The 26032-nt window shown below is 29.5% G+C and overlaps 1 protein-coding gene across 3 annotated transcripts in view; it reads left to right on the top strand.

The window, feature by feature from the left end:
• Positions 1–26032, top strand: part of LOC108557117 (opioid-binding protein/cell adhesion molecule homolog) — a 99114-nt gene that overhangs the window by 27164 nt on the left and 45918 nt on the right. For all 3 annotated transcript variants that reach the window (XM_017913520.1, XM_017913519.1, XM_017913522.1), the window contains exon 2: positions 656–714. In XM_017913520.1, coding sequence (XP_017769009.1) covers positions 666–714 — 49 coding nt within the window. In that variant the 5' untranslated portion in view covers positions 656–665. The remainder of the gene's footprint in view (positions 1–655; positions 715–26032) is intronic.

Genomic DNA, 26032 nt, shown 5'->3' on the forward strand with positions numbered 1-26032 from the left:
TCTTTTCTTTTCCATTTGGTTCGTTCCATGCAGCGGAGAATGCTCGGAGGGCTTTGGAAATGCTGGAAAATGACAATTTATTAATTAATTATTTGCTCCTGGATGATTGATGTTGGTTTGTACGCAATCCAAGCGCGATCCGAATGCGAATTAAAAGCAGTTGCAGAATACTAATGAAGGGCCGAAAGTTTCGCGCAAATTAATGAACGAAATCGGAAAGTTCGTTCGCTTCTACCGTTTCGGCCAGGGCATTTAAGGAGCGCAGTCGTTATTCGCAATTTAAGTAATTATTTATCGATGCAAGTGCGGATTACAAGTGTCCGTTTTATCCGGATAAAAATGTCCGCGGAAAGTTTCGAAATGTGGAATTTATATTTCGAATATTCGATGGATGCAGTTGGCGGAGTTTTGGATGTAATTAAGGAAATTGTGTCCGTGCTTGTTGGAAATTATTTAAACTATTTGCCAATTTTGCAGTTTGCGCATTGATTGGATTATCTGGGATATCGGACCCGGTTTAATTGGTTCGAGGAAACTAATTTAAGCTTCAACAATGATAAATTTATAATGTACATATACACATGCTTTCTAACATATATTTATGATGCACGTTCTGACCGTAACTCACCTTGCATTTTTTTTATTTCATTTACAGGTTGACAAATATGAAATACGAAATAAGTTGGATCGCAATTTTGTTCGCCTCGCTACTTGGTGAGTACATACACTTTTCTTCTTATATAGTAAAAAAAATAGTCTTATAAAATTTATTTAACCCGTACTAAGTATACTACCTATGGGTCAAAATGACCCGTTTATTAAACGACGAAAGATCTTTAGTATTATTTAAAAAAAAACTAAATTTTAATAAAAACAATATTAATTTTGCAAATATCTAATTAAACCCTTTATTTTCTCTCTCATAATAGTTTTTTTTTGTAATAATTTGTATTTGGTTATTTGAGATTTTCTTTTTCATTTTAATAATTTATTTTTAACTGTTTTGTTTTGTTAATATTTTTTTGTTATGATAGAATTTGTAATCATCATTGTCGTTGATTTATCTATAGAATAATGGTCTATTGTTTACGCGTAATTGTTGTTAATATTGTAGGCAAAATTACAATAGATAATATATATTAAAATATATATTGGTAATTTAATGTATTGAAATCAATAAATATTCATCATCGTTGTAAATTTAATATTATGTAAAGTTTTTTTTGCGTCATTAGATTTTAGCAAATTAGAAAATTAATATGTAGAGAAGTAAACTAATAATACATTTTATAACATTTACATACACAAAAATAAATATAAAAAAAAAGATCAATTCTTACAAAGGGTTAATGAACATTGGTTTTTCAGTCAAATTATTTTCATTATATCTTTATAACACTAATATTACTGTTTTATAATGAAACATTAAATTAATTAATTTCAGTATTTTATTTTATGTACATTTTATACATATATTATACACATTATTAAATTAAACAAAATTCTGCAATTTTATTCAGAAATTATATTATAATAACTACTGATTATTTGAAATTATTAAAAACTCATTGGAAACTTATATATTACAATCACATTAACTGCTAGAAATTTCAAAATCATTCAAAACGTATATAAATAAAATGTATAAAATAACAATAAGGATAGAAAAGGATATAACAGGAAAGCAATTGTTTTCATTTTAAAGGAAACTTACTTTTGAAATTATTCACTAGTGTTATGTAATACAACATAATTAGTACAGTAAAACCAGTTTCTGTGGGGTAGATAGGAACCACATAAAAAAAAACAAAAAATATTCGAAATTTTCATAAATTACAAAAACTTTTTTTTGTGGATCGCACTTAGAAAATACGTAAAAGATTTAGGAAATACATGAGAAAGTGCATACAAACAAAATAAATAATTAAATTACACATGGAAACATTTGAAAAACATTTAATTTCTCATTTTACATATGGAGAAATTTTCAAAATGAACATACATAATTCAATGTTACTCGTGTTAATCCAAAACGCACATCTTCTTGTGATGAATAGCACAAAAATAAAACAGATTTGACTGTATTTATATGTGAACCAAATGAGATTTAGATTATGACAATAAATAAGATACAACAAATTAAAGCTTTGTCTACTAATAAAGTTTGTGTATCTCAATAAAACAAAGGATCTAATTTTCTTTTCTGAAAATATCCTTCATTCTACTTAAAAGAAAAAGCTTTGTAGAAACTTCAAACAAAAATATAAATGGAATTTTCAAGTTATTTGCGTTATAAAGCGATTTTTTATTGGGAATATTATTGTGATATAAAATATAAAGTAGGAAATATAATTGTATATATTTATATATAAATATATTTAACTTTTGTTGCCTTGTTTTTTTTTATACAATTGTGTTAATTAGTTTTCCGATATAGGCAGATGTTATCATCACCTAAAAATGACCGCATTAATTAATGGAATAATTAATTACGTAGGCAACAATTAAAACCTGAAATTATTAACATGTTTATAATTAATGCGATAATAATTACGTGCGCAATGCAGATTTATACATAACCATTCCACAATGTGTCCAGTGTATTTTTTTCGTTTCTTGCGAACCCACAATTTTGAAACGCTAATTAATTGCACGCTCCACAGGACATCGTCGGTGGTTTTATTGTGCGACGCCTGATTAAATGCGATTTCGTTAATACAATTCACATTGGATCTATACATTTTATTGCCTTTAGCGAAATGATTATGCATATTGATTATGTTTCGGCAATTGTGGCTGCGTTTGATGTAACTTCCTATTGAGTTACAGCCAGCCGCCTCGACTGCATCTTGTCTACACGTGTGCAGAACGTCTGTCTAATTGCGGAATTCCGTATGCGACTCGATATTACGTAATGTCGCGTTTAATATTAATTAGTCTCGGCAAGATAAACGTCTCGGTTCTGCGTGCAGCAATAACATTTAAAGCGCACTTAATTGTTCCAAACTAAAACACCACTCGCATAAATCGATTCCGGTGGAACTTAATAATAATAAGCGTAAAAGGTCGTTAGTTTGCTGTCCTTATTAGTGCATATAAACCGTTCTTCATTTAGACACTGATGTCACGTAAAGTATGCTCGATTTAATTGCAACACGTAAAATGCACTTGCATCATTATTGATTCCATCATTCACGTTCCCAACGTTAATCAAATTTTACAATCATCAATGTTAATCACGTTACATTAATCTATTAATAATAGCATTATTAAATCTAAATAAAAAAAAGTAAATTTACTTAAATTTTTATTAATTTGAGAAATAAATAATCTTTATTATTAACAAGAGTTTTATATATAACAATTTTATTTTAATTATCAATAAAACATAATACAGGTATCCCCCGACTTACGAACTAGTATCCCCCGACTTTGAACTCTGTTACAAAGGTTTGTTCGTAAGTCGGGTAAATTAAAAAAAAATCGAAATATACGACACTTTATTATGGTCCGTATGGCTGACTACATAAATTTGAATAAATATATTAAAATAAACAAAATACTTACTTACAAATACTTTTCAATGGAGACATCACAATTATTTAATAAAAAACGACAAAAGAAACAAATGCAAAAGAACAGTTAGTACATCTTCCAAAAATATTATATTTTATTAAAGAAATTATCAATTTTTGTTTGGACAATTATTTTTTTATCACTACATCACTTGAAACAAGTTAGAGCGTAAGTCCTGTAGTTCGTAAGTTGATATTTCTAGAATTTTAAATATTATTGCAAATATTAAATTAACTAATTTATTAAATAATCTGTATCATTATTACCTGATTAAAAAAAATATTATACAAATAATGATAAAATTCTTGATGCTCCTCTATCTTTGATAATATGCAAAAAATATTATAATTTATATGAAAATATTTAGTTTAAAATGAAAAAATACGATATGTATGTTAACTAACTAATAGGATTTTTTTAGTGCTATTGTGCAGAATGCATGGTAATATAATCTGGATTACGTAATTTTTTTATTGTTTGTTCATTGAAATATGCTGTTTTGTTGATGACAAATATTTTATTTATTTAGTCTTCTTAACAGTAATCTCGCTTTTTATTCTCTTTATGTTAGTTATTATTCAGTGGAAATTCAAAACTATTTATATAAAATGCGTCTGTAAACCCAATCTTGTCTCAAAAAAAAACAATAAAATCTTTTCATGATTTTATTTTTCCCTTGTTTGAAGTTAATAAAGAGCTTTTGCTTTAAGTAGGTTGAAGGGTAATCTATAAATATACATCCTATGTTTTATTGAGGTATTCAAGTTTTCTTTATTAGTGCACAAGCTATAATTTGTTGTAGCTTATTTATTGCCATAATCTAAATCTCATCTGCTGTTACGTTTACATATTAATAGTAACAAAGTATTGTGTAATATTACCTAATACTAGTATATACAGTTTTTTTTACTATGTAATGAGTAAGTACCGAATTAAGCTGATTTGAATCGCGGTAAACGAATTTAACGCGATTTGCATGTCAATGCGATTTGCCACTTTCGTGCGGACTCGACTCGACCCACACTCATTCCAATTTATATCGGAGCATCAGTGCCCTTCCTTATCACGAAAAAGCTGGCGCAAATCGAAACAGATACTGGGATTTCAGCTGAAAAATATCGCGCATAGATTGTGAAAATCGCGGATACGAAAGAACAGCGTGGGCGGAATTCGAAAATAATAGCGTTTGCAATCATGCCATCAGGACATTAAGGCCCTATGATGGATAACTGCATAATTTGTTAATTTTTGCCACACGCAATTCGCGATCTCGAAAGCAAATACCTGCAAAATCGACGTTAACAAATGGAACTTATGCATTGTTGCATAACGGCACGTACATTCCATTTCGAAATGAACATCGACTATCATCAAACACCCAGTTTTATTTTTTATTTAAAATGAAATTCGATAAAAATGGCTTCAGTTTGCGAACAATTTTGCTGTTTGAAATCGAATTTATTTCAAAACAAATGGTTTGCATTCATTTTTCGTAAAACGAGAATTTATTTCCAACTGACTTTTCATATATTTATAATAATATTGAATAAAGCATAATTAATGTATTTCTTTTCTTAGAAAACAAAAGAAAATTTCAAATTGTCTTTGATTATATTAGAATTCGTAAATTGAATACACAGGTACCTCGCTTAACGAGTTTAATCCGTTCCAAAATTTTAATAGAATCAAAAATACATATAATATGTGTACAGAAGTTTTAAAAATGATTTAGCGGTCGCACAATCCGGGACTTCTCTTCTTATCGTTAAGCGAAATTTTCGTTATGCGAGGTGCTCGTTAAGCGAAGTTCCACTAAAAAAACTAAAAAAAATAGAAATCAATATCAAAGTTAAACAAACACCTATATTTTTCGAATTTAAAAGAAAATTTGATTAAAATGGTTTTAATGGTTATAATTTCCAATAATTTCTATAAAACTACTACTCGCGGTGTTTCTGATAGACTCTACTGTTATTCCTTCAACGCCAAAATGACGTAATGTGCTTTTACAAATCGTTAATCAATATGAAGAACGTAAATAAGTGTGGATGTTTCTAGTTTTGGAAATGAAAACCTAGTTTTTATTTTCTTATATTTTTTTATTTCAAAATTAAAATGGAATTCGCGCATAGCAATTATTAATACTGCAATGGATGCACTCATTTCATTATTTTCTCTACATATAAATTAAAAAAAAAATAACTGAAAAATAATAACATTTGATCAGGGAAGCGTGTAATGAAACCCCGCGTATTGCAGCGGATATTTTCAAGTATTGTAATTGTATTTTTGTATCCGTCGTTCCATTATGTTTATTTGGATTTCATTATTTCAACTGCGAAAATATTTATACTGAATACATTTCTTTTATTATTACTACTATTTCTTGTATCTTTTTTGTTTGTTATTTCCTTGTTTATTTTCGTTGGGATTTTAAACGTTCCTGCTCTCGGCTTCGATTCCTTCGATATCCTTGGAAGAGAGCCATATATTTACAGAATATGGGGCTCCACACATCCTGACACATATCAGTAAATATATCGCAACTTAAGAGATAACCCAGAATCCAATATTCCCGAATAAAATGCTTAAATCAATATTGTTCCGTACGCGATTCACTCTGCTTAATCAAATAGAATATATAAATATTATTCGCATTAATAAATCTATGGAGAATAATATTACCATTGAATTGATTTCATCCCATTTTTATTGCTCAATAAACGAATCATCAGATGAATATCATCTCACTAAATATAAATGTAGAGCGAAACCTCAATTCTCGAACAATTCGGTTTCCGAACAAAATACACCACTATAATATTTATCAATTGGTTTTAAAAAGTGATAAGTTAAACTTAAACCACATTCAGTAAAAAAAAATAAATTTTAACTAATATTTCAATAAGATTTTTTGATAATACAATTAAATTGAATTAATTAAATAACTAATTTCGAACAGACGTAATCAATTAAAATGTTTTCTATTCATAACAATTATTTTTCTCAATGAAAACTATAATAGTGAAATAAATAGAAAGCAACTAATATACGTTTAAATTTTTAAATTTATAATTTCTTTTAATATAAATATAGAGCGAAATATTTCTTTAAATATTTATTTTTGAAGAATTCGGTTCCCGAACAAAATTTCCAAAACACACACCTAAATATATTTTCATACACTACGATATTTAAAGTAACTAATGTTCGTACATATTCTAAAATCTAATTATATTTCACATTTATATATGCGCATGTATAGAATGTGTTAATAGTTTCAAAATGAATGTACTGCAATACCTCAAATAGTACGGTTGATTAGTTCCGTTTGAAACCAAACTAATCGAGGATTTAAAAATCTCGTAAAAATAAACCACACAAAATGAGACTTGATTGTATAAAGGAAATCCACACAATGCGAGATATTGCTGTATTTATTTGTTTAATTTAATATTAATACAATTAATATATGAAATAACACTATTTTCCTGTCGTAATAATTTATCAAACGTATTCATCAGAATATTGCAAACGCATATGGTACTATTTAAATTGAGGCGATCGAATGAACAGTTGCAATTCCCTTATGTTAAGTTCAATTCCACAGTTTTAGTTCGGGCAGATGTATATGAAACTAAAATTATATACGCCGATTTAATGAGATATTGAGGATTAATTTGAACACCGATGACGAGCATGTATATATTACGGTTGAGGTAACATATGATTAGCTTTACTTTCAAATAAAACAAAAACGACAAACGGACTATTGCGTTTCGAAATGTTTACCAAATAAATAATAATTTCCACAGATGTATGATCAATAGCCATCGCGTATTTTCCATTTGTTTCACCCAATACTATTCCATCTATAATTATAATTAATATAGTGTTACAATTCCTATTAAATTAATTAATAAATCTATTTCAGTTGTGAAACATAATTATGTTTAATTGGCTCTAGTTTTCTCTATGAAAACATTGTAATATTATGGATGGGAAACTGCGTTCATAGTGTTCGGAATAATATTAAATCACGGTGTGTTCATAACTAATTTAAACTGCATTGGAATTTTAGATAGTCTTCTAAATTCATACAGTCTCAAAGCAAATCTAATATTTGATTGCCTCTCAACCAAGATTATTCCTCTTGCTAAAACGTACATCCATGTCGAATGTATACTTTAGTATAAGTAGGTCGCATTTATTAATATTATTACCTAAGTTTTAAATAAATATAGTTCCTTATATTGATTATTAAATCATTTTCCAATTTATTAATTGTTTTTTTTGTATCAAAAGATTTTTTTTCAAGTCTTTTTATTGCTTTTCTGAAATATCTAAAATCGTTGCAATAGATTTTCCATCTTCTTGCTCTCACGTGTGAACCTATTGCTTCTCTTGGCAATCAATCCAATGATTCCGGTCCTCACGCTCTTCGCTACAAAACCTGCAACCTTTGTGCTCCATTTCCACTTAATATTTATTGTTCTCTATTTCCCCATTTGCAACTAACTCACGATATTGATATAATATATTTCACAACTTCTTAAATAATTAAGCATAATATTGAATTAACTTAAATCCACTTTATTTTTGTATATAAAATTTAACAATTTGATCCAGCTTTAATTTTTTTTACTTACTTATTTAAATCATGTTGACTTCGAATATAAATAACTCACTAGTCTTTATAAATTTATATATTATTGAGGAAATCAATGTTTTTAAAGAGAATAAGCTAATATTATGTAAAAACAAATACAGAAATAAATAATAACAATATAATTTTAATATTTTGAAGAGCAGCGAAGATTTTTTTTTGTTGCATATTGATAACTGTTATCTATAATTTAAATAAATGTATGTAGACATATATCATAAATTTTGCCAACATCGAATAAAAATAACACACTATAGTATTGTAAATTGTCGTTTTTAGGGATTTTTTGGATTTTGCCAAGACTCTCAATAAAATTTATGAGCACTCTGAATATACATTCAGCAAATATTCATATATAATATTTCACTAAATATTACAAATCAATTTGAAACAATTTTTCTATCGTTTTTATATAATAAATAAACAAATTATTTATCATTGTTATTAAATTACTCAGTGTGTGTACCAATTATATCAATTGAAATTATATCAAATTCACTTTTTAATTGAAGAAAACAGATTTTTAGAAATTACTACCCAAATATTATTTTCTATACATAAATTATCGTATTTATTCCACTATACAATCACGTCTCTCTTTGTGTTGTTTACTGTATTAATTTCTTAAGTTTTGTATATTGAGGATAGTTGGGGCCCACAGGAAAACTATATTTGGGTGCTCCCAAAATTACTAAAAACAAACTTCTATTTTACATACTATAGTTTTTTTTTGCATATATGATCTATATTAATTAAAAAATACAAAAAGGTGTTAACATAAATTGTATACATAAAAACAAATACAACAGTTTTATTGATATATATTTCAGATTTTTATTTTGTTTCATTGCTTTAATATTAAAGACACTGTGAAAAGAAAAATGATGAAAAAGTTTAGTTATCGAAATACCGTATTACATAGGAAAATAAAATAGTTAAATCAATATTGTTCCTTACAGGACCTTTTCTATTTAATAAAGAAGAAGAAAACAAAGAAGTAAACTTACGGAGAACGTATCGCATTAGACAGTTTAGCAAAGTTTTTCTTTCCTTGTCTTTAAACCTATAGCAGAGCAACTTTCCGGTCGGATGGAAAAGTTAAGGGGCGCGCGCATCCGGAGATCCGGAGGAAGAGATGCATCGTAAAGAAGGAATAATGTTATTTGTTACATTCCTTGTATATGTATATATTATTTTTGTTTTGTTTAAATGGGAAGTACGAGTTCGTTTGTGGCATATATGAATAGCCCATGTATTATTAACCGAATGGGACGCAACAAAAGTTGTGTGTTATCAACATACGGCTGTGGGGCATTAATGTGAAATACGGAATGGCATCGTGTATGCTCCTTCCTATGCTTCGAGGTGAACAACTTAAATACTCTGCTGAGGAAAGTAGTTTTTCCCAACCTGCGCCTGAATAAATTATCGCTTTGCTTGTATCGTGCTCATGTGTGCTTGCCCCCCACATACTGTGAAAACGCCCGACATTAAATATTTTTCTTTGAGCGTGACTTGCTTTTATATAAGTCTAAATTTACAGTGCAGGAAATCGAGAGCTTTTACTTCTATTTGCCCTGAAAGCGCCCTAATACCCTTCCAGACTTTCAGTATAAATACGTTTCACGTTTTAGCTATACCTAATATATGCACTTTTTAAAAGTTCCACGAAAATGCATTTCGTCTATCCATTATTCTCTCTATCTATTCGCTTATTGCATTTTAAAATTATAATTTAACTCACGACTTTCCATTCAGAATTTAATGGTACAACTTAAAATGTCATTAAAGCAGACATATTCCTAATCATAATTACATACAAGTTTATTAAACTTACTTTTAACAATACAAACAATATTTATTAAACAAATACGAAACAAAATCAGATTTTTTTAATTTTTTAATTATCTTTACAAGATATTGAATTTATAAGACCAGAAATTAAAAATCTGTAGTTATATAATCAAATATTGTTTTTTACAAAATTTACTTACTATTACTATTGGTTCTAAATTAGACCAAATGGCTACCTAAGGACTTAGGTATTTCTATCCGATTTTTATAATAATTTAGTGAAATGATTGTATGTTATATATTAATATTTCTATTCTATTATATTCTGAACTCACTATTTTTAAATTAAAAAATATATAATTTAATTTAGTTTCCTAAAGGTTCGCAGAGGTCACATCTATATATATATAGATATATATGCATGTGATTTTATTAAATATAACAGAATTTCATTGCTCGGCAAAGTTCACATTTCCACTTAAGCTCGAAGGGAATTTGCGCTTCTGGCCAACCGCCACGACCTTTATCAATAGGCAATAAATATAAAACTACGTTTTCGCCGACGTTGCGCAATGGGATTTCGTGTAATGCAAGAAATGAAATATAAAAAGGGGTGAAAAGAAAGAAATAAAAGCAAACGCGAAACAAAGGAGAGTTGTTGGATATTGGTCGGATCCGTATAGATGATAAGTGCGGACGTAATGATCCCCGAAACCCGTGGAAAGCTTGATCCATTTCCGAATAGCGTTTCCGATGTAACCTACAGTTGACCAGTTGGGAAAGGGGGGTGGGGGTTGATAGACGAATGAAGAGACAGCGAAGGATCAAGTGACCCGGAAAATTCGGAAACGCCGTATGGCGTTACCACAACACACTTCACACTAATCCGCATCCAAAAATAACTTTAGAGAGACAGCCAAGTACAAAAACAGGTTATACATATCGCATATCGCTACACAAACAGAGCGGATTCATTTTATTAACTGAATTATCGATGCTTCAACAAATCCGGATGTCGAAGCGTCCATGCGATAGTATTGACAACCAATCGGTGTAAAACTTATGAATTATGTGTATTGTCAATGGAAACACTAAATAAATAGTAGATTATAAAATTGATATATTTTTTCTTCATCTAATAACAATACATTTTTAATTAGTTTTATTAAATTATCTTAATAAACCTCTAATTTAATTAATGTTAATTAAACTTCATTAAAAAAATGTATATTTACAAAGTAATTTTAATCCAATTTTGTATTTAAAAAAATAGAGTAAATTTTACTATATACATAAATATTAAATTAATTTTTACAGGATAATTCTTTTAATTTTCGATATATTTTATAGAAAAACTACTTCTTCATTAATGAAAGAATTCTACAAATATAAAGAAATTAACATTACTTCTGATTGGTATCATTGCATTTAATAGAAACGTTTTCTCTCAATGATTGTTGGTAAGTATGTGCTAATAAGAAATTATGAACACTGCACGCGAGTCGCTAAGCCATTAAAGCATTTTACTATTTCTTTATGCCTCCTAAAACCCTCTTCGGTTTACAAACAGTTTCTTTGTTGGATGGTTATTCCCTTGTATCCACTCAGTTTATGGCATCTTTCCAAATGATACTGCTTGCAGTTGCCGAATTTCGACATTTTCTCACACGCATTCAAAGCGCTTTTGGTATTCCTCTGCAACTACAGATTCTTTAACTAAATACACATTGTGAATCGATTATTCTATCAAAAGGTGATAATAGATCTTATACTTCTGCAACACATGACTATATTAATTAGGGATGTTTTGATGAATCATAAAGGGTTTGTTAACAGGCTTTCATTTGATTAATTCTAATATAATATTATATTATTTTCATGGATAATTCTAATTTGAGGTCTCAACTAGCAATGATTGTGGGCCCCATCATTGGCTACTACTGTATTATATAATAATGGGCGGTAAAGCAGTTGTTAATTTCTATAGAATTCTAACATAATATTACAAAATTAAAAAAAATATGTTTCAAATGAGGTAGTCCTTGAAATATCCTTATTAATATTGTTGTATTAAGTGATGTGCTGTTGCATAAGTGATTCACAATTCAGGATTGACAAACGTGTCACATATTTGTTTGCAGTTGAAATGTCATTGTCTTCTGGCATTAAATGGTAGATAATGGTATAATTGCTCTTCAGCTCCTCGCACCAGATCTCTCCGCGCGTAATATAGACATAATGTAATCCTATAATGTATAGACAGTTGTGCAGTTTCCAGTGTCCCGCTGGTTTGTCCAAATTTCAATAGCGTTGGCTTTGTAAAGTGTTTGAATGTGCCTGTCTCCAAAGATGCCTTGCACTGCTTCGATGACCACATTATTATATAATATCTCAGACTATAATATTTTGATAAACATTATAAACTGAAAAATCGCTGTGTTTTCTCTAAAATGGAAAATATTAAAGACGTTCAATATTTCTATTTTCAAATGGAAAATCGTGGCTTCTCCACGAAACACTGGATATTTTCAATCACGTTACAATAGCTTGCTGAAAATCTTCGAACAATCTTCTCAGGATTCACTATTGATAGTATTTGCATTAACTGGAAATCATTTGTGGTGGACGGAGAGCTCGCCCTTTGTGAGGTCTCCCATTGTACATAGAGTATTGGCATTTATAGGGCGCTCCGAAACGGTAAACTCCTATAACTTTGTTGGCCCATAAATTTTCGCTCAAAACTACATAAAATACAATCAATATCGGTTATATATTCAAATTATCGCCGACCGGTTGCACTCATATTTTTACATAAATTGATATGCGTGAAACGGCACGGATGATAAATTATATAATATTCCGGGCTGCGACCCAAAAACAAAACACACTGCGACAAAAAAAGTGAACAACAGCAAAAAAAAATTGACGGTAGATAACTGTTACGTAACTTGAAAAGTTTTGTGATGCACGTGGGCCGAAAATAATTAAATACACATTTTCTTCAATTATCATGAAAACTATTTCATAACACATTTCATAAACTAAATTATATTCATTTGCAGCACAACTATAAAGCATTCACATATAATTGCAGAAAATACGTGTCGCATTTGTTATTTTAATGCGGATTTTATTAATTTATGCTCATTATGAATAGGTAATATTTACTAATTATATAATTTAATGAATATTATTTAAAATATATGTATTTTGTTTTCATTTTTTGGTTAATTTTAAAGCTAATTAAGGAAAAGTTGTTTAAAAATAATTATTCTTTGTTTAAAGAAATGAATTTATAACTCTTATTAACATATATTTTTACATCTATACAGATTTTACTTACTTCTTATTATTTATTTCCAATTTAGTTATTAATATTTTGGTTTTTAACTTTGTCTCCCTTCTTTGTCTACCTTCAATACTTATTTTTAAAATGTTGTAACTTTTTAAGATTATTCTTACATTATCCAATTTACTTTTCAACTTTAATTAAACCTTGGATAATTTCAATCGTTTTCTAAAAAGTTAATTAGGTTTACAAACTTAGGCTTCAGAAAGAAGGATTTTCAGTAAATTGATGAACTTGGTTAAATAAAACGGAAGATAACGATTGCATAGTTGACGAGCATAGTTGACAAGAATGAAGATGAGCATGAAATTAATTCAATTTAGATAAAAACATAGTAAATTTATACCAAATTGACAGTATTTATTTATTTGTGATACATAACAATTTATTTTATTGAAGATTCAAGTAATTGCATAATAATATACATTGAAATGATATTTTGAACCAAATTTAATTCTATTTTTTATGACAATTAAGAAAATTGAAAGAAAAACAAATAATTTTTTTTTTTTTGGAATATTTGATAAATACATAAATTGGTCAGTTTACTGGTTGATCACATAATTACGAACTTCCATACAAACCGAAGGAAAAGGAATCTTAATAGTTTTTATTTTTCAACTCTAACTGATCAAAAGGCAGACTATGCGAGGTATTGCTTTAAATAAAATTTATCTGTTTCATAGAAATTCTCGTTTTAGATCAATCAAATATTGTTAGATAAAACTTTCGATTTAAATAGGATATACATTGCAAACTATTGCATTTATAAAAAAAAATATGATTTTTATGTTTTATATAATATGAAAAACATGATATAACTGACAGCCGTTTTTATAGAAGTTAATGAAAAACGAGTGAACCGAAACAACTAAATATGTCACTCCGACAATTGAATTTAATTCAAACCGTTTTGTTTTGTTGCTCTCCGCAAATAGTAATTTTCAATGGCTATATGCTTGATCTGACGTTTCAGCCCAATATGATAAAGTTTCGATGTTGCATAACGTTAACTATATGGCGCATTGAATTCGTAATGATCGTGGGATTAACGAAATCCTCCTATAATCATAATTACTCTTTACCACCAAAGGATATGTGTAACACAAAATCAATATTCACAAAATTATGTATTACGTTGCATAATCAGAAGTTTAAAGCATCGCAAATGTACATAGATTATATATCAAAGGATTTGTTTTTTGTAATAATTTTCCATTTCAATTATTTCAAATGGAAGTAAAAGCATTATATGAAATAATAATTGATATTATGGAATATTTTAACACATATATCAAGTAGCATTTTATTTAATGACGAATTTAAACATTTTTTTTAAAATCAAGCGTGATTTTAAAATTGTGTTTGTCTTTTTTTATTATTTCTTTTTAATTAATAGTAAGTAGGGCGACTAATAGCCGAATGGTTAAGTTGCCCTATTTAAGTTGCAACGTAGAAAAAATATATTATACAAGAAGCGTAAATATCCACTTCTCTTTCCACTTTTTTTTTGATAATTAGAAATGGAAGTAGAAACTTACTGTTCTGTGTATTTGCATTAAAATAATTAACGTTCTTGTAGACACAGGTCCGCTTTGTACTTAATTCGTTTTGCGACATTTCCTTGTGCTCTTCTCCCTTGGGAACGCCTTCCTTTTAGACCCTTGTCTTCTCTGTTTTTTTTTATTAACTAACTCGATACACAAGGACAGTAAACTTCGAAATTAACCCAATCGGATGGAATACTAAGCAGCGCTAATTCGCTTTGAAAATTCACAGTAAATGGAATGCGTTAATTATTTTGTTTTCGTTCACGATCTTCAACAATCGACCTTTAAAATTAGTACTATTTAGATACTATTTGTTTTTTATTGTTATTGACTATAGGTCTTTTTTAATTATACAAATAAAATTAACTTAATTTAAATTTTCAATCAAAGATTAAATCATTTTTATTATTGGTATAAATATATATGTTCTAATTGAAATATAGTCATACCTCGCACAACGTTACCCCTGCAACAAAGACAAAGAAAATGAAGACAAAAAAATCTTAATAACCTAAGATTTAAACGGTATTGAAATGGAAGTGAATTAGTCCGTATAGGTAATAATTAAATGAAGAAAACAAAAAGTACAAAAAATGATTTATGTGTATGTAAATTGAATGTTTATTAGGGGTGTATAAATGCGGCTTTTTTGATAAGAAAACTAGTAAACATGGCGTTTGTAATGCTAAATGCGGCTCTCTACACTTTTTTTTACATGCAAGTGGCTCTTTGCCACTTTAATTGGTTTATTTAATAAAACTTTTCATTGTTCGAAAAAAGCTTTTTATTTTTGTTAACGAAGTAATTTCCTGAAACGCTCCTATTTGTTAATGGAGATTTAGTTAATATGTAGGTATTTTCTGTTCATGATTATAGTCTAAAAATAAAAAGAATGTGGTGGAACTTTGCAGAGGTACTGTATTTTATTATTAAGGGTGCAAGAGTTATGCACTTCCGAAGTTTTAAATTACCCTGCATGGTCTGAATACTGAATGTCCTTTGTGCAAAGTAGCTCCGGATAAATTCAATCCCATACGTTTCATTTTAATAAAACCTAATAAAACACAAATTTGGTACTAAACTAGAAGTCACAAAGCTCGAAGCAACAACTAGTTTATTAGCAATTTGCAATTAGTCTATGATAGAGAAACTAAACTAAATATAAACAACTAAAATTTTAACTTCAGGTGGAAATAGTGAGATTAATATATGTGTTTCATGTTTGATATAAATTATTTTAATTGGTTCTAAAAAAATATGTAGTAAGGATTTGCTCTTAACGCAAGAGATGAAAAACGATCCTTTATCGGAGTTAACTTATACGCGTGAAACCCGTCTCCTGGGGAGTGGCGTTCATTAATATTTCACAAAAAATAATCGCTGTTCAACGAAGATTGATCGTGTTGAACATTCAACCAACAGTAAAAAAAAATATATGATAGTCAGTGTCATTGTGTAAACCGGAATTGAAAGATCAAGACGCCGCCGGTCGGACGGTTGGGCGTTTTCGTGTCCCTAATAATTTTAGTAAATGTCAAAGTCTCTATTATGAAGCCCTACGGATATACATAAGAAAGCGGCCTCCTCCTCCTTCCACCCTTTCACGACAGACAACCCTTTGATGTCCCTACCGGACACTTTAATATTTCATCCGTACACGAGCGTAAAATCAATCAACTATTTTTAGTGTGCAGCTGAAAAACATTGATATAAATGTTCCAGATTTGCGTACGGGTTTGTGACGAGCTTTAGACATTTCGTTCTTTTTTTACATGCAGATTGGTACAAAGCTCCAAAGAGGCAAAAAGAGCCCCACGGCATTTATTATATAATATACATCCACATTACATGTTTTGTATAAAGTGAGATTTTTTAACAACAAAAGTATTATTATTATGATTCATAAAAAAAATGAGCGAATGTATGCTTTTGTAAGAAAAAATCTTTTGTAAAGAAACACATAGTAACAACTGTTTGAAACATTTGCAAATGTTTTTATATTGAAATTATATTTTGAAATCAAGAGAAATACATTTTAGACCTAAAATCTTTAATATTTATTTAAAATATAATTCTATGCCATAAATACTTTCCATATTAATTTAAATAATTCTGGTAATATAAAGAACAACTCAGCAACTCATTTTTATGAAATTATCAAAAAAAAATGAAGAAGAGCAGAACTACCGCTTCTGAAAAACTTGTTAAAACTATAGCATTATTTTTGGTAGTTAATGGAATTAATTGGATAATAAGTCGTGTTTCTATACATTTTCATGTCTCAATGAAGATTTTATACAATTTAAATGAGGCAACATATGATACCTTCACATTTTCTGGTATTCTTCGATGGAATGCTATAGGTCCTCTTATGAGAAAAAGATACTACGATTTAAATATACTTTAGATTTGTTGATATAATATATCTAAGGATGTCTAAAAAAATTTCGAATCAAAGCTATTCATAGGAAATGTTCATTTTTATTAAATAAGATCAGACAAAACGCTGCAATAAAACAAACCTTAAACTTATTTTAAGATTCATGAAATAAAAGATTAAATTTAAAATATTTGAAGTAAATACTATAAATAATTACAAACGACTTTGTTGTTGCTTTACAATAAGTAAACATAAGTGATCAACCTTTTAAAACAAATATATTGAAACATAGTTATATAAGACGATTTATTTGTGTAAAATTAGATTGTAAATAAATAAGTATTAAAAATAAAAATTTATTTTAGATATTAGAATTAAATTTAAATAACAATGAGTGTGTTAATTAGTTTTAGTTTATAGTGCCTATTACATATAGTTCATTATTTTTGATATCGTTTAAGGCGTAGTTTTAAGAAGCAATTAAAGCAATTTACAGGCTTTAAAGCTCATTTGATATTAAACCAATTTAGCGAATTGCACTGCTGAATATATCTATAGAGTCGCTAATTTTAATTAGTTCTGTTTTCGCAGACTATTAACAGTTTCGCGTTTCACAAGCTTACACCAAACAATTGAATGCGTTTGTTACGGCGATTTCCAGCTTGGTCCAGCTAAAATTAATTTAATTTCATAATATCAAAAACATTGAAACATATATACAATTTTATTAATTTCATAAAATCATAATCATTGAATTATTTGAATTAAAGGTTTTTTTTCAATTCTTTATTATTTTATATAAGTTAGAAAAAAAATCTTTGCAATAGGTTAAGATTTCTCCAATTTCTTTCAATTCAATATAAGAAATAGAGAAAAGAGAAACAAATGTGATTCATCTGGAAGTCAAGTCGAGGTTGCGAGTATAAAAGCGGAATCGATGTTCCTCTTTGATGATAGGAGGCTTTAAAACTGCATTATTTTAAGGCACTTTGCGTTGTTTCTGTTCGGGGGATTAAGGCTTTCGACAGTTGAAACTTTTCGCAGGTCGCAGCGGCGGCAGCGTGAAGAGAAGTTTCCTCGCAATTACAGCTGCATTTTAAAACTGGCAGCCGGAGAGATTTAGATTTTATCGATTTCCTTCCAACTAAATAACGGTCCGCAGGATAAAAAAGAACTTCTCGGAAGCGACAGAAAACGAAAGAGATAAGTTGAAGAGCGGCGGAAAAAAATATATACCTATATATATAGAAGACGAAAGAAAAAGAATTGGGGGAAACAGACGAAACCGGAAACGATTTCTACGGCCATTTAACTTTATTATAAGAATTTCCTTCTTTGATTTCATTTCCCTTTGATCTGAGAACATTTTAATTATGGCTGGATAGCTTGATAAATTCATTATTTTACTAAAGACAGGTAATACCATTGAACTGTATTGGATTATAGTCGGTGCATCTGTAATGAAGAAAAAAAATTTATGAATTTTTATTTGTTTTTCTCTTTTAATCATTATAGAATTAAAAAACTATGTTAAGTTTTGATATAACGAAATCCGCAATTTCAAGCCCCATTGAATATAAAACATATTGTAAGAAAAAGCTAACAATCATCCGACAAAATATGTCCAAAAGTTGAACTAGCCAAAGAAAATAAAAATGTAATTACACTTAGGTGGACGTAACTTTATGGAGTGGAAAGTAAAGAAATCATCTAATGTAATTACAAAATCACTTATAATCATAATTATGATATATTTATAGCATTAATAAAAGTTGTAGTATATTTTGGTATAAGTTTAAAACATATTTCGAACTTTTACTAAATATTTTAGCAGTATATTATAAATTTTCAGAATGCGGTTATCAGCAAAGTTAGTTTATGGAGTCCACTTAATTCTCTTTCAACGCGAGGGGTCTTCCTTGTTTTACTCTATTTGGCCTAATTACTTAAACAAGTGGATGCTACGGCGAACTCCACCACTTATAGATTATTCATGTAAGGATGAAGAGAGGGCATAATTAAGAGGGCGAAAATTTCACGCCCTTCACGTTCTGAAATATCGTTGCAGCACAAAGAAATCTGTCCGTCCCGTATTTCGTCTAGTTAATAGCCTCGGCTTTTAAAAGTTTATCGATGATAAAAACCGAACTTAATCCATGCCAGGTCCACGTAATTGGATATCTTCTTCTATGTCTAAGTACTTTTCATCTTCGCACCATCCGCCCTATCTATTATTCTTTTCCACTCCAATTTGCATTTTAAAATAATAGACAAACGCAATCCTATCAAATTATTTAACCTTGGGAAGAAAAATAAGATATGTTTAATTCGCAGAAAACACGGATATTTTCATAATACAAAGAGTTGAAATATAAGTCAAAATAGATTGCATTTTTAGAGAATTACAAGAATAAAAAATCATTACAAGTCTATTACTATTATAATTCGAATATAAAATTGGTATTTTTTGACATTCATTAACAAATTTGAATTATTATTTTTTAAATAATAGTAATCTATGGAATTTTGACATATTATTTGATAGTATTGTCAAAAAGTAAATAGAAAATCAATTTACTCCCAAAAATAATTCATTTTTATTTGAAATAAGAAAATAAGTTAAAGAATACTGAAAAGTCTTCATTATGATGATGGAAACAAAGACATAGATGCTACAAATTCATTTAAATGACAAAACAACATCTGGAGATTCGAAGATACTTATTCTTAGGAAAAAAATGTAAGTCTTGACTTTTCATTTTTATAAAAATTTGAACGAATTATAAAATTCGGTACTTACAAACAAACTAAGTATATTTCACAAATTTGTATGTAAAATTAATCAATTAAAATTCTTCAATTCTTAGGAACAATTAAATTAGTATTGATTTAATATTGTAAATTTATAATTTATTCCTACTTAATTTAAAGCATAATATATTTATGGATTTGTTGTGTTAAAAAAAGTGTAGAAGTAAATTGTATAATGATTTAATTTTTTTACTTTAAAACTTTAATGATTAACATTTTTTTTATTGTGAATTGCAAATGGCTTTGTACGATCGTTTGAGTACGTTTCAAAGTTCAGCGCAATCCTGGATTTCCTGTGCATCAAATTAAACATCCTTGTATCTTACCTCTCTTTCTTACCGTTATGAGTCACTTAACGATTAGATCCCTGGGCTATATGCAGTAGAAGTTTCTTTTGAATTGGGTTTAAATGCATCCAGCGAAAAGTTCGCTCCAATTCCACGCGAAATGTGATGTCGACGATTACTCAACCTCTCCCTCCATCCCTTACAGCCCACGTTTATGAAGATATCTCGAACTGATCCACATCCCAAAGCCGGAGCTCATCTAAGACACGTTTTATTTGCGCAAATGTCGCTCTCCGTTTTTCCCCGATAAGAAATACGAGTACATTTTTATTGAATTATTTTAGGCCATATATCAGTGACGCGCTGAGCTGTTTGCGACACGAATATATAGATATTTAGAAGAAGCATGCTTCTAAAATCTTTCACGCCAATCGATGGAAGCAAAATATAAATATATATTTTTCATATTTTTTTTTTTGGAAGAACGTCCATACATCATTCAGTGTGACGCGATGTCTTTTGCTATTCGTTTCATAGAAACGGAAGAAATATTTTCTTTTCTGCCCTGTTTATAGCATTTTTCCAGTGGGGATTTGTTTGGCTGCTGAAAACTTTGCGTTCGCTGAAAGGAAATTAAAAAGGCGACTTGAATTATTATGCGGAACGTAATTGAACAGGTGACGCCAAAAATAATGGGCTGCTAGCTGGGGGAATTAATTAAAAAAATTAAAAAAAAAAAAACTAATGTAACCCCGGAATGCGCTAGAAATATGGATAAAAATGGGAATACAGGAAACGAAAATTTAATAATTCGCGTGGAATTAAGGGCGTATTAAAACGTTCGTACGCGGAAGGGGCTGCAAATTAACTCAATTGCCAGCAGGACAAATGAAGCGATTGTGCATATGTTCGGGCGATAAGGATGGAACAATTACAATTGGGGGCTATCTGCTTCAAGTGCCAGGATCTTAGCGTTCGCCGTATATCACACAGGACTACCAACACAACAGACACATTATACAAAGTGGCTAATTATAGCCGCTATAGCCTCCCATACTGAAACGGGCCTTTGCTACAACATCCCTCTCTGATTTATTGCCGCAAAACTTGACTGCGTTCTAACTTTATTTCGTTCGCTTTACTTTCCGACTTCGTTTTATTTCGACGAAAACAGGAATCCCACTTGTCCTGATTTTTATTTTATTTCATATTTCCTCGCCTCCTCCAGATATCCGCCCCAATTCCTGTTTCCTTAATTCATCACGGACACATTCGTGCTTCGAGCTTTGAACATTCAATTAACCGGCACGGAATCCTCAAAATCAAACACTGGTTATTACCCATGAATATTTACCCAAACAAACTGATTTTCTTGCTAAATACATCCGATCCAATCTTCCTTCCATTTTAAAAACACGCAATATCTTCTATTCGCTATTATAATTACAGTAGAAGCAAATTAATTTCCTGAAGAAATACATTATTCCATTTATTCAGTTTTAAAACATTTTTTTTTGCAATATTTTATATTATTTATGAAAGAATATAGCAATTAATTTATATTAAGAGAAAATACAGATACAAATAGAGTTTTGGTTGCAGAAGTTTGCTACGTTACACAATTGTTCTATCTTGAAAATAAAGGCGAAACGAAATGTTCAAATTATAATTCAGTATTTATTACTGCAATCTATAATTATCCAATGTTATCTTGATTATTTCATTCTGCTTTTACAAATCTCGTGCACTCTCAATATATATATTTTATTTGCAAATAAAATTATTAAAAATAAACGTATTCAAAAGCAGAATTATAATAAGTCAACACCGAAACACTAAAAGATCTAATAATAAGCAATATTAGAGGGCTTCCAGTATTGATTTTCATCTAACCAGATTTGTTTCGGGGACAACGCAAATTGAATGTTCGCGGTTTTCCTTTCAACTCATACTATTTACATAACTGAATCAAATACAGTTTTTTTACAAATTTAGCTGCAAAAGTGTAAAATTGTTAAGTTCGTAAACATAAAAGTAGAAAATATTATAATTTAAATTACAGCAGAAAAACATTAATAAAAAAAAGATACACAATCATTTTATCTACAATTTTGTTTCTGTATCTTATTTGTAAATTATAAAATAAATCTTAAAATGTATACTTATTTTGTTAAAAATTTAACATGAAGATGTAGGTTTTTATATAATTCTTAACTGATTCAGATTAAACAGTTCTGAGTTTTTTATTTGAAAGTTCTATTTTTTTCACAATTAAAAAGTAAATCACAATTTCTATACATTTATTATACAATATCTGTAATTTATTTATTATAAAACTTCATCTATCTTTTACAATATATATAATCTTTTAGATATTATAACGCACACAATCGAAATAAAATTAAAAGTTTACAAATTACTTACAAGATATTAAAGCATTCTTTGCTGAAAGTTTATAACTTAACATTAAGCGAGGGATCGAGTATTGTACGCTAGAGTTTCTTAAACTGTAATACAGAGCCCAAGGGTCCAACAGTTGAACTGCTTGCATGAGTTTCCAGAAGATCAGAAACAATTAAAAATTCTCCTTACAACTCGTGCACATTTCAATTTTACTTTACGTGTTTACGCAATTTACTGCAAAATTAAGCAATAATTGTAGCGGTAATAAATGTTAACCAAATGCAATTAAATATTGGTCTGGTTAATTTAATTGGAATCGAGAACTGGCGTTAATAATGTAACAAAGTGGTGGAACAATGGATAATTGCAAAAATATACCAAATGTAAAACATAACAAAGCGAATGTTATTGTTGCAAGGTAAATAATGGAAAGCAAAATATGGGAATTCCAATCGGAAATCATTTCGAAAACAAAAATTGGGAATAGGGTTTTAATATAATAATAACATGTAGTAGAGTGCGGCCATATGAAAAAAAAAATAAAAATAAAAAAAATATAATAGAGAAAATTGCCCTGGGCTTCGGATATTTCATTTCGTGTGGTATGCATTTCCGCGCTCCGGAAAACTGAACTCCACCGAGTATCTGGAATATACGCTCTATATTTAAGGATGTCTGCAATTACAATAACGAGGATGGAAAAGGGAGTGCCGCTTCTTATTTATAAAAGTCATATGTAAGCTATATAGTTGAGACTTTGCAATGATAAACGAACGGAAAAGTCCATGGAGATCATCCAATATTACTTGCAGATACCCTAAAGTTTATAGAAACTTCTATTTGCTGCACTGAGCATAACTAAATTTGTAACATACACAGTAAGGTGAAGTTCGTAGTTATGGGATGTGGTTCAACTGGTCTTTTCTTTTCTATTGATACTGTAAAGTTATGTCGTACAATAACAATGTATGCGAGCATTTAAATAAACTAAACTAAATATGATTAAAAGTGTGTCTAATATGAACTTGTAAAAAAAAAGATACGATTAATTTAATTTTGAAGAAAATTTATTATTTAATTGTAATACTTCCGGTAAAATTATGTGACAGTTTAACGGCCGCAATTCCTTATATTAAAGGCGCACTCGCGATTGTCCTTTCTTTACTTACTTCCTTTTATTTTTCGTCCTACGTCCTCACCCGCAACCACACACATACGCTCCGGAATTTCTGAGCTCTGAAAAAAAACCGGAATTTATGGTCGTCGAGGGAATTAATATTTTTTTTTTAATTTTTGATTTCAAAATTGGACGTGGAGTGCTTTAATCAAGATTGTAATCGCCGCACCCTCTAATATTGAGAAAACAACGGAGTTTGGATGATGTAACGAAAAAAAAAATGAAAATCTAAAATCTTTTATAATAAAGCAGGAATTAAATGGGGCTCGGTTTACAGAGTATTTAATGGCAGGATATAAAGTTTAATTAAAAGGGAGCAAAAATCGTTTAGATTTGAAATTAAGATTAAGGCGGGAATTATTGCGGCGTTCATAAAAGTAATTGTGATTTACTGTGTGTGTGAGTGTATTTTTCTCTTTTCTTTAACGGAGATTCCAAAATTAATGGAGTTCCAAGATTTTGGGCATCGGTCTTGTAATTTAGTTCGGCAACAACTTAATAGTGGAGTTCCGAAGTTTTGGGTGGTTGTGTGTGTGTGTGGGTATGAGGGGGGGGTTTGCCTACATATCACCAGTTTACAACTCGCATATCCAATAATCATTCCGGGGGGTGTACAAGTTACGTACATAAAAAGTTGACATCATAATCGTCGTTCCGTAATGCGCGAGAGAAGTGTATTAAGCTGTCGCCATTTAATGCTGTGATTGTGTTACGATAGGATCACTAATTAACGAGGAATATGCAATCGACCTCCTTGGCCCTTTAACATTCGGCTTAACTGAATAACCTTTGAATTGTTGATTATCGCAGTTTGTGCTCTCTGTCTCTTACTCTACCTCTTCCTTAACATCCCTCTCTCTCTTGCATCTAGCCATTGCACAAACATAGGGGGTTAATCTTAATTCCCTCACGTCGCAATTAATTTACGACCCAACCCATGTAACTTTTTGTCTTTCGTTTTCTTTATTAAACCTGGAGCCAATTGCATATACCCGAATCCCCTGTTGCCAATTTGCGTTGCACAAGTCTTCCCCTTTAACAGCATTAAGCTGAGTTATGGCCGATATTCCTTCATTCAATTACCCTGTAGGTTTATTTAATATACAACCAATTTGATTGGGATTCTCTCGACTAGTTGAGATTGCATTCCAAACGCATGGCTTTACATTCAATAACATTCCATTCCACCTAATACAAATGTCCCTTAAAGAAATTAATAATGTAAAATATGTTTTCAAGTCATATATTTGATAGAAATATTTTATTTACAATGAACATGAAAATTTACAATAACTTTATGCCAGGGCCTTTATGACCCCTCTCGGTGCTTGCAGCAATAGGGCCATCGTTCATCATAGATGGACAGTCAAATGAATGAGGTTCAGCATATGGACCTTCAGCCATGTCGATGGACAATGACAGTGTTAAGGATAGCAGAAGAATCAAGATTATCCATTTAATGTCAACCGCGATCTTAAATTTACTCAATGTTCACATTGATGAACAGATTGTGAATAAAATTATATGGCATAAAAAATGATTAAATTAAATTAAATTCATAAATCATTAAAATAAAATATTTTGTTTGTTAAAAATAACAATAGATTACGGTTAGATAAGTTTTAGCTTAGAATATTTATATAGTAATTATGTTATTGTAATTTTAATAAACGTGTTGTGTTGGGATTATATTAGGGGTTGGGGTAATATTAGGCACGTCAACCCATGACCTATAAATTGTAAACTCTGGTTACATTAACACGACTAAACCCGACGATTATTAAATTAACCCTTTTCAATTATTCAACCAAATAATGGAAGTCCTGATAGATCTTATAACAATCAATAAGTCGGCTGCGCAACAATAAACATTGTATATTGCCGATGAGAGTTGCGATGCGCGAAAAAGTTTCAAACGGCGAAAATTTTCAATTTCTATTCGCGTTGAGTCGATTTTGGAAGCGAGATGAGGATTTTGCATGTGTTTTAGTCCACCCGCTCTCGCTTTATGCTATTTTTAGTTTTAGTAATATCATTTT

The sequence above is a fragment of the Nicrophorus vespilloides genome, unplaced genomic scaffold (assembly GCF_001412225.1).
Source record: "Nicrophorus vespilloides isolate i.1.1-1 unplaced genomic scaffold, Nicve_v1.0, whole genome shotgun sequence".
NCBI classification, from domain to species: Eukaryota; Metazoa; Arthropoda; class Insecta; order Coleoptera; family Silphidae; genus Nicrophorus; species Nicrophorus vespilloides.